Source organism: Polypterus senegalus, chromosome 14 (assembly GCF_016835505.1).
Source record: "Polypterus senegalus isolate Bchr_013 chromosome 14, ASM1683550v1, whole genome shotgun sequence".
Classification (NCBI taxonomy): Eukaryota; Metazoa; Chordata; class Cladistia; order Polypteriformes; family Polypteridae; genus Polypterus; species Polypterus senegalus.
The window spans coordinates 80,437,017-80,448,042 of record NC_053167.1 but is presented as its reverse complement, the minus strand read 5'-3'; the positions used below and the strand labels follow the sequence as shown (position 1 = coordinate 80,448,042).

Sequence of the window (11,026 nt, the reverse complement as noted above, 5' to 3'; positions counted from 1 at the left end):
TACACCAGTGGTCACACTGAGCTCTCTGTTATTCATCATTATCACTGATTACACTAATAGAACTGAAAAGATAAAGAAAGGAGTGAAGGTATCGTATGTAGTTGACATTGCATTAACACTAGAATCCTTGAAGCCTACGAAAAAACTTGTAATCCCAGCCCACCTTAAATTCCTTTGCAGAATGTGACATAAATGTCATCAACTCAGAGAGGGTGTGGCAAGTTCGTTTTAACACATGAACGTCACTGACAGAATAAAACTGAATAATAAATAAACCCATATGGGTTTCCTGCCTTGCACTCAAAGCAAAATGGGTTTGTGAATGTAATGAATACATACTTGCATTTACTGTATCCCCCTTAGATGTTTGGATAGGCCAAATATACAGAATATAGAAAATGATACAATCGTCTGATTCTGCAATCATTCTAAAAGGTCATCCCCTCCTAAAGAATGTTCAGCATACTGGCCGGTCTGGATGAGAAGTAAGTTGGCTAGATAAAGTGCAGAGGAACAGAAGGTTAAAGGGGGTGTTTCTTGGGACTTTTTAGATATACAATGTCAGCCGCCACTATCTTCACTTAACTAAGGTTCTGTTGAGGTCACCCTAGAGTGGCTGGAGAATTTTATTTACTCTGCTCTAGTGGTGTCAAAGTCAGTTTGTTAATGGTGACAGTGGCTAAAGACTTTTCAGTTCAGTCCATTTTTGAATTAGTATGTGATTGATACTAATGAAACATACTTCTTTTGTTTTAATTTTACTTTACCATCATGTTCAGATTCCGAACACTTATTACATTGTCCACTGATAAAATATTAACAAAATAACCAGCACCCTCATTTATACTCAAGAAGTTTATATATTAACTATTTCAATAAATTATTTAGTAATAATCCATCCATCCATTATCCAACCCGCTATGTCCTAACTACAGGGTCACAGGGGTCAGCAGGAGCCAATCCCAGCCAACACAGGGCACAAGGCAGGAAACAAACCTCAGGCAGGGCGCCAGCTCACCGCAGTATTTAGTAATCATTTTTCATAATAATATTTCTGTAATAATAAAGGGAAAAATGAAAAATTGAGGACTCATTTGCTCAAATTCTTCAAAGATTTGGTACAAAGAAAAGGAAAATCCTCACTATTTAAAAATATCTGATGAAACAGAGTAAAAGCATGAACAAGTCATAGGATCAAATAAAATGTTTAATTTATAGCAAGAGGTTGCTCCTTAGGTTGGAACAAAAATCTGCAGTCACTATGGCTCACCAGGAACTTGGTTTGAGACTCCCGTTTTATTGATATTTAGAAGCCGTAAAGAAATAATTTGATGGAATTCACATTTTATACTTGTCATTTTGTATTACATGATAAAGTAATAGGGTGGTATGGTGGCGCAGTGGTAGCGCTGCTGCCTCGTAGTTAGGAGACCCGGGTTCGCTTCCTGGGTCCTCCCTGCATGGAGTTTGCATGATCTCCCTGTGTCTGCGTGGGTTTCCTCCCACAGTCCAAAGACATGCAGGTTAGGTGGATTGGTGATTCCAAATTGGCCCTAGTGTGTGCTTGGTGGGTGGGTGTGTTTGTGTGTGTCCTGTGGTGGGTTGGCACCCTGCCCAGGATTGTTTCCTGCCTTGTGCCCTATGTTGGCTGGGATTGGCTCCAGCAGACCCCTGTGTTCGGATTCAGTGGGTTGGAGGATGGATGGATAAAGTAATATGTTAAACCTGATGTAACATACTGTATTTAAGAAAATACTGAAGGCCAAAATGACTGTACTGTGGTGGGCTGGCGCCCTGCCCGGGGTTTGTTTCCTGCCTAGCACTCTGTGTTGGCTGGGATTGGCTCCAGCAGACCCCCGTGATCCTGTAGTTAGGATATAGCGGGTTGGATAATGGATGGATAAAATGACTGTATAATTGTGTAAAGGAGTAAAAAACCCACAACACAACTTTTGGGTGAATATTTAATTTTTTCAATTTAATCAGAAGTAGCTGTGAATAATTCAATGAACAATTCCCAGATGGATTTCTGGTCACTGCTTCTTGTCTGTCTGTCTGTGATAACTTATGAATCAAGACCTTGAACTGCACAGGTACAACACATTTGTAAACACTTGAACTAACATGTCTATTCATGGAAGTGTGGAAATCCCCAAAATTCGTAATACTCATCCTATCACCTATGGTGCTCACTAATATGTTTAAGACCACAAATGTTAGCTTTGAATGTGGTCATGTGGCCTGAGGCAGCATGCTCAAAACATTTTGCAACACTTTTTACACTTCAGACAACATTAACATGAAACATCTTCACTTTATGTTGTGGTTAATTTGAAATGTAGGGCTTACTCAGGATATTCAATTCTGTAAGCATATTGGGATCCATGAAGCCTAACTGTCAATCATTACACTGTGTGGAAAGAGGGATGTTCAGATTTGATCCTCCACTATGAAAGCTTTAATCATGGATTTTCACTGGAAATAAATATGGATGCATATCTAAGAGCTGGAGACCAAAAGACAGTGAATGGGTTGGCATAATCCAAGAAGAAGAAGACATTTAAAGGTTTCCACTTTAGCAAGGGAAAAATTGGCAATGGTTTCTGGATACTGAAAGGGTGATTTTGATAGGCATTATGTCTATACATTCAAACTCTCTTTAAAAAAATGCAGAAGCATTTAAGGAGGTTTCTACCTCACACAAATATTGCATTCAGCTCATCTATGTACAGCCAAATTTTAGTTTTGCAGTCACAACATTTAGATGAACTGTTCCTCTTGATTGTAGCTGACTGTATTGTTGTCCAAAGAAGACACTTATTCAGGCAAAACAGTCTAGGTGGGACAGCAATGATCATAAAGCTGCCGTAAGGACTGCAAGAAGGAACAGGAGCCACAACTCCTCAAACACTTGAAAGGTTTAGAACTATAATTGTGTGACAGAGTTGGCAATCAAAAGCACAGAGAGCTACAGAAAATAATGTGTCTTCTGGTAGGATGTTCTCAGGGAAAATGCATCAAACATCCATCCATCCATTCTGCTTTATCCTAACACCGGGTCATGGGGGTCTGCTGGAAACAAACCCCAGGCAGGGCGCCAGCCCACCACAGGGCACACACATCCACACACTAGGGACAATTTCGGATCACCAGTGCAGCATGTCTTTGGACTGCGGGAGGAAAGCGGAGCACCCGGTGGACACCCACACAAACAACAAGCAAACTCCACGCAGGGAGGACCCGGAAAGCAAACCCAGGTCTCCTTACTGCAAGGCAGCAGCGCTACCCACTGTGCCACCATGCTGCCCATGCATCAAGCACACACTGACAATCTATTATTACACCTTGAATCAGTGCACCTTCCTGTTCATATCAAACATCACTGCACTGAGCTGTCTTTGTAACTGAAGCTCCTGCCATATGCGCTACATTATGACAGACATCATACTGTACCCTTTATTAAGGGGGGAAAAAAAGCACTTGGGTCTTTTGGGAATCTTTTAGTTGAAGACTTCAAACATTTTTCTTTTTTAACATTAAAAAATCCTGGTAGGCATAGCCAATGTAATGGGCAGCTGGGTCTGCTCAGCACTTTTATTCTTAAAGACAGAGAAGTGCACACAACCTTAAGCATGATAGGATATTAACTGCTCAGTTATCTCTAGGAGCTCATGTGTGTTGAAGGACTTGCTTTCCATGTAATCTTAATCCTTCGTTAATTCTTTTGTTAATCACTTTTGTAGGGCTGAGCAGCCTAAATGTCGAAAGGCATGCGCTTAGATAGATGATGGAAGAAAATGACCATACAAACTCAGAAATGTGTCATTCATTTCATGGGTGATGAATGTGTTTGTTTCTTACCTTTTGCCGCCTTGCAGATGTGTCTCTACTCTCTGCTACACTATACACTTTTCACCCACACCTTTACTTTCTATTTTCATATAGTCCAGACACCTAATACCAGCTTTGTAGATATTTTGCTCCTGTTGTGCCAATGATTCTCCCTTCATGAGACACTCCCTCATCTTTGCTTCAGCAAACTTTCTTCTGTTCCAAAATATGTATGATTTTTGTGTAATAAAAGGGATGATCCTTGATTCTTGTGTTTTGACTAATTTCCTTTCTATGGTTTATTCTCTAAAAGCTCTGAATGAAGTGTTTCTTCTCTCAGAGGACACCTGAGTATCTGTTTGCGTCGGTCCATTTTACATTCTTTGCTTCAGTTTTTTTAATGCTGAATCACCTTCTGCTTTGTCTTTCTTGACAGTTTGTCTGATCAGTTTCCTGAAACATCCCTAGAAATGCTGGATTCTTCTACAACAATTGTGTTCCTATATCTCTGGAAGCATCCACGCAATTTTGTCTGATGTGACAGAGGCTTTACCCCATTCTGCTTACTGTAGTGTTTCATAATTGTTTTTAACATCTGCCAGCACTTACTAGACTAACTGAAGACTAAATCACTATATACAGATTTGTCCATTTGTCGATTTAATTCTGTTCCATTGTTCAGAGTAACAGTGGCGGTCAATGCTGTCTCTTAGCTCCCAGAACTAAATTCATTTGGCAATGGGATCATCTTCTGTGTGGACTGTTTATTTTCTTAGCGTGTTCATGTGGGAACTCCAGTTTTCTGTCAGTCCCTCTGCAGGACATTAGTGTGAGGGTTTGTGCGTAGATGTGCTCTGTGGTGGACTGATGTCCCATGCTGCCTGCTGCTTAGGTTTGGTGTGGGCTCTCTGTGACCAGCACAAGGAGTATGTGGATATAGAAAAGGATTGTTTGCATATCACAATGAGTAAATCTCACAGACTGATGTGAATAAACTATCAATGCATGAGTCACACATCACATTCAGGAAATGTGACGTGAAGCTACCTGTCTAGTCTGGGTGTCGGTACAATCTCGGATGAAATAATAGAAGCGTTCCTGCATACATTAAAACTATTACTATACTATTGAAAACTTCTGACAAATTGTACTGTGTCTCACAGTGAAATACTGACATTCCAATGTTATGTCAAATGAAATGAAGAATACTTTTGCGAGTTAAAAGGATCTGTAGTTAGAGCTAGAAGGACACAGTATTCTCTGCGTGTTTTACAAAAAAATCAGATCTGACTTATTTTTGTCCTTTTTTCATTTACACAATGCATTAAATGCTTTCACCCAAGCAATGTTGGTATTTCATGAACTTTTCTGATCAGCAGATCTCTGACTTAGTGGGACCTTGTGCCAACCTTTACTATTACTGCATTTATACATTTTGGTGAACCTCTTTGTTCTGATACAAGGTCATAAGGTGCAGGCAGGATGAATCATAGATGGGGCTCATCTATCAAGAGAAATGTGGATGATGTTATAGCATAGTTTGAGCAGGGAGAGATACCCACTGTTGCTTACGCACAACTGATTCAGCCTGTGAAAACCAGCTTTTTGTGGTCGGCTCTGTTCCAAACAGAGAAAACAGGCTTGCATAACTTAGTGAAATACAAATATATAAAGCATGTGCTGGCTTAAACACTTTATTTTAGGTGTATTACCGGCTCACTGATGGATTTGGACCTGGTTTGCAATTTGATTATGTTCTCATACTTGTACACAATTCTTGTGTTTTGTTTCTTTTCAAACGGGGTACTGATTTGTATACAAATAAGCTTGTGTAAATATTTTCCTGCTGTTTCTCCTGCTTTAATCACACTTTTTAAACAATTTTAATGTATAGCACACGGTGTGTAATTATGAAAGTGAAGACCACATCTTATTTACTATGTTTGGAATTTTGCTTCAATAAAACTTGTTGTTTTAAACCACCTTGGTATCTTTTTTTTCTCCTTTATGTATCATTTTATAACAGATGGGTTGGGTTGGATCATCAGATAAAGGTTGCAAACTGTGTGTCCTTGCATCATTCAATAAAGTTATTGTTTTTAAGACACCTTGGTATCTTCTACTTTATGATTTGCTTTATAAATTGTATGGTTTTGGAAGGTGGATGAGGTAACGGGATGCCCATGGTGCTTGGGCTGTACTGCCAGGGTCCTTGGGTGTGTAATTGATTCTCTCTAAAGCCTTCTTCTACATCCTCTCTCTGGGTCTGTCTGTCACTCATGCTCTCTGTACCCTCTGTACATACTGGCGCTGTACACACATAGGGGCAGGATGCCTGCTCCGCCCCATTGCTGACTTACGTTTTGACACCTTACAGGTCCCCGAAGGTCCATCTCAGCTTGACCAGCCCATTTTTAGGACCAAGGCCAAATTTGGTCGACCAATTCCTTTCGGACGACTGCCAAAAGGTGTGATGCCTGTCAAACATCGGCCAACAACAGGTAGAGACCAGAGCATGGTAACGCCCATTAACCAGGCGGCATCTGGTGGGTACTGGAAATGCCAGGGGGGTGGGACATACACCTGTCAAAATTTGATAAGTATAATGGTGACATTTTATACTACTAAGGACTCAAGGCTAAGCTTGATTTGTAAGTGCTGCTTAGTATGAATTTGAAGCATTGTAGCATGCAGCTTTAAAATTCAAGTATCATGGATTCAATTACCATACCCAGAGGCTGTCTGCTAAATGTTCTCCCTAAATTAGTTTCCTTTCAAGTTCACCAGTACACCAGCAATGTTTCTTAGCATACCGATGAGCAAGTGTTTTGCTGTACATGTCCCTTTCCAACTTTCACGTGAGGACGCCCCACTCACTGGTCACGTTCCTCCTCAACCATAACCCGGCACTAGAAGAAGCTGGGATTAAAATGTACGTACGTACTTTATTTCAGATATGAAATGCAAGAAAAAAGCAACAATGTGAAAAATAAATAAATAACACACTGAACCTCTGTAGGACAACTGCAACAGAAGACAGGAGATGATAGGTGAATTGCAGCTTAAAAAACACAATCTATATTACAAAATGTAAGCTTTTTCTGTTTCTAGTGGTGGGTAGCACGGAGGTGCAGTGGTAGTGCTGCTGCCTCGCAGTTAGGATACCCGGGTTCACTTCCCTGGTCCTCCGTGTGTGGAGTTTGCATGTTCTCCCCGTGTCTGTGTGGGTTTCCTCCAACAGTCCAAAGACATGCAGGTTAGGTGCATTGGCGATTCTAAATTGTCCCTAGTGTGTGCTTGGTGTGTGTGTGTGTTTGTGCTGCGGTGGGCTGGCGCCCCACCCGGGGTTTGTTTCCTGCCTTGCACCCTGTGTTGGCTGGGATTGGCCCCAGCAGACCCCTGTGACCCTCTAGTAAGGATGTAGCGGGTTGGATAATGGATGAATGTATGGAAAACAATGAGATCAATCATACCTTGAATTTCTAAATAATTATTAAAAATAATTATCCATTCAGTTATTACTGTCTTCTTGTAATAGACCATTGCTTTTGTGGGTGATGATAACTCAGTGTTATTGACCACAGGTTGCATTTTAAGAGGTGGCTTCAGAAAATGGATGTCTGATTAATGTATATTTATAAAAAAAAAAAAAAAAGAAACCTGAAGAATGGGGGTACACCTCTGGCTTACTATTTCTGTGTGGGGTAAATGCCTTAAGCTAAATGGAGAGGCGAATGAAAAGTGAGACTACCCCACCATACCCTAGATACCCAGTTGCTTTCCCACTTGGGAGGTTTAGTCCGTGACTACTTTCTCCTTATGTCTGTATTCCCAACACACACACACACACACACACACACATTATACACAGCATGTGTCTTTACTCCCATCTCCCATCTCCTCCTTTCAAGCGTTCTTACGGAACCTAAACACATTTCATGTCAGCAGTACCTCTATGGGTCACCTTTCTGTGGTGCTTCTTGGTGATTCAAACGGTCTCTTCAACACCCTCCATTAGAGTGAAACACAGTGAGCAGAACTTGGAAGGAATCCTTCAGGAAGTTAACCACAGCTAACAGTATGCCTACGGAAATAATCATCAATAAAGTTAATTTAAACAACAGCTTTCAGAAATGCAGGCAACTGACAGTATTCTGGGAGTTCACCGCAAAGGTAGTCAAGATAATCTTTGGGAAAGAGCAACACTTTGCTAATTTCCAGTTAAGAATTCTATCCACATAAGAAACATATGCAATTAATGGTAACAATGACCCCCTGTGGCTCAGGTGCTGATCTTACACCATCCAACTATACAGCAATGCACAAAAGGCTTTAATAAAGATCATTCTTGATAACTTCTTATATCATCTGTCTTTTGTTTTAAATGACCATCCATATGGACTTTGTTTTGGTGGCATGGTAGCACATCAAATGTACAACCTTATAAAAGTGACTTCTTAGATACTTGCTCTGATTGTGTCAACCCATATCAGCCAACCAGACCTCTTTCTTCTTTCAGAAGCTTTGTATTTCTGATTGATTAGGTTTATAATAGTGAGGATCAAAGTGGGGTACAGCTGTGCGCTGGATAGTGGATTGTCCTGAGTGCTAGTACTATGAGTAGGTGAAATCTTTGAACTTTTCACATTATTAGACTTTTTTTTCTCTCACATATAAGGAGGTCCATTGGTGTGATGTACCCCTAAGTCACGCTGATGATACCCCCAACCATTCACATGTCTTTTCAATAGAAGACAAAAGTCTGGAGCTAAAATGGATGATGAAGGAGATACAGTATACTGATCAATATGACACAAATAAGGGCAGTGTATTCAAATCCTGATTTGGCTGCTTTTTTCTGGTCTTTGCATTGTGTTTTTTTTTTTTAAACCATACAAGGGATTGGTAATATAGTTTTACACTGAGTGCGTCTCCTTGAATACAGCAATCTGATGCGTCAGCATTAGTCAGAAAGAGGGAGGGAATATAAATCAGCAGCTAAGGATATCAGGCACTTTCACCAGGTGAGGCTAAACTAGACGCACTCGCTTACCTGGAGTTACGCATTATCATTCATTCCTCTCTGACAGAAGCAATGTGGACCCTCTGGGCAGTTTGTTTGGGGATCCTTGTGCTTGTATCTCCTTTGGTGAATGGAACATACCGAGAACAAAGTAAGTTTGTTTAGTTTTATCATTTAATTGCATTAAAGCATATGAAGAATGTACTGTATAAAGTATAATAATAATATATAAAAAGATGACATTTAAATGAAGCATTAAGAAAATTACTTCTATTAATATGTTTAAATTATTCATATACATCAACATTTAAAATATAGAAAGAATATATGCATAGACACACAAAGGCAGTAAGCACCCTGTGCATTTGTATTTTTTTTCTATGAATCATATAGTGCAAATCATATCTATTAATTATACAGTGCCTTTTACTGTAGATCTAACGCATAGTACCTACCATATGTATGTATGTATGTATGTATGTATCGATGACATTGTACCTTCTGTTATATAAGGCCTTTCATATCTGTCTCTCACCTATCACTCCTTATGTATCTTTTTATGGAGAGACCTACAAACATAAGCTCACCAAGTAGATTCTTCTCAGACTGTGTTACATTGTAGGCAGATGCCAGAGTGCTTCACCATGAAGTCACTTTACACACACACACACACACACACACAGCTCTGACATTAAGTTTAACATTGTTGTTTGTACTTGCATTTGAAGTACCTTAGCTTGAACATATGAGGCACAATGATTTTTAGCTTCCAGTTTTGTGATTTTGCAAATTGATAAGTCAGATGCTTGTAAGACACAAACATAAGAACATCTTGGTTAAGTAGTATTTTTAAAGAAGCACTACTGAAATAAACTAGAAAAAGAACATTTTACTAAAAAGAAAAAAACAAGGTATAACAAAGGATATATGTGAGTGTTTTTTTTTTCTGGGTTTGGGATTAAGGCACACTAACTGTTGAGCTTTTATAAAGATGCATGCAGCAAAGACATGTTTGGCATTTTGGATAGCTTAAATGTTTTAAAATAAAGTATGTGAAATGATTATAAATAAGACAGAACACAGGGGTGTGAGAGGAATTACCATGCAGACCTTTGTGTCAACTTGCCTCACTTGGCATGTAAGGCAGACAGGTATAGTAACTTGCATGATACAGTATAGGCCAATCAAAATGTCGCATGGGGCATACAGAATTACGATAACAGAAGCAGATGTTTCAATAAGTGGAATAAAATGTCATATGCACGTGAAAGCCTTAGAGCAGGGGTCCTCAATCACGGTCCTGGAGGGCCGCAGTGGCACTTATTGCTCAAGTAACACTTCTGTTTCACTTTAGTTGTCTCACTCGTTAAGATTTTGAATCCTTATTGCTTATTTAAGTCTTAAACAGCTGTATTCTTGGCTTTTAATTACTCCGAATTAGCAATAAGATGCTAATGACAAAAGAAACCAGCAGTTCTCCATTTAGCTTGTTTCCATTTACACCTGTGTGTGTTTATTATGTACTATTGGGTTTAATGAAATACTTGGAAGGAAAGTGAAGAGAAAAAAGTGAAGGACTGAGAATAACTTGTCTGTTTTAGATTTCAAATCAATTGGATGATATCCTTCAAGGATTTGAGACTGACCTGACATGGCTGAGTTAAAACACTAACAAGCCATGAACTTAAATTATTGAATTGCTTTCTAATTAAGCAACTGGGTTAGAAGAAAAACCTGCAGCCATTGCCATAGAGTATATTTCAGTTATTGTGCTGGCCTGTTGAACGTCTCACTTTTGCCCAGAGGGGACTGGGCGGTCTCATGGTCTGGAATCCCTACAGATTTTATTTTTTGTTTTTTCTGTCCACCCTGGCCATCGGACCTTACTCTTATTCTATGTTAATTAATGTTGACTTATTTTATTTTCTTATTGTGTCTTTTATTTTTCTATTCTTTATTACGTAAAGCACTTTGAGCTACTGTTTGTATGAAAATGTGCTAGATAAATAAATGTTGTTGTTGTTGATATGCATTGAGCAATTCATACCTGAGCTTGGATTTGTTGATTTCTGATGACCTCTCAAAATAATTTATTTAATTATTTACTTTGCGAGGAAGAGTTTGAGTCAGACTAGTAATTTACAATTTAAGATTCATAGATAGCAGTGGGAT

General features: G+C 39.3%; 1 protein-coding gene across 1 annotated transcript in view; it reads left to right on the top strand.

The window, feature by feature from the left end:
• Nucleotides 1–8,862: 8,862 nt before the first annotated feature.
• The window catches only part of lamc2 (laminin, gamma 2), a 43,270-nt gene continuing 41,106 nt past the window's right edge, over nt 8,863–11,026 (top strand). The window contains exon 1 of the mRNA XM_039735486.1: nt 8,863–9,005. Coding sequence (XP_039591420.1) covers nt 8,927–9,005 — 79 coding nt within the window. The 5' untranslated portion in view covers nt 8,863–8,926. The remainder of the gene's footprint in view (nt 9,006–11,026) is intronic.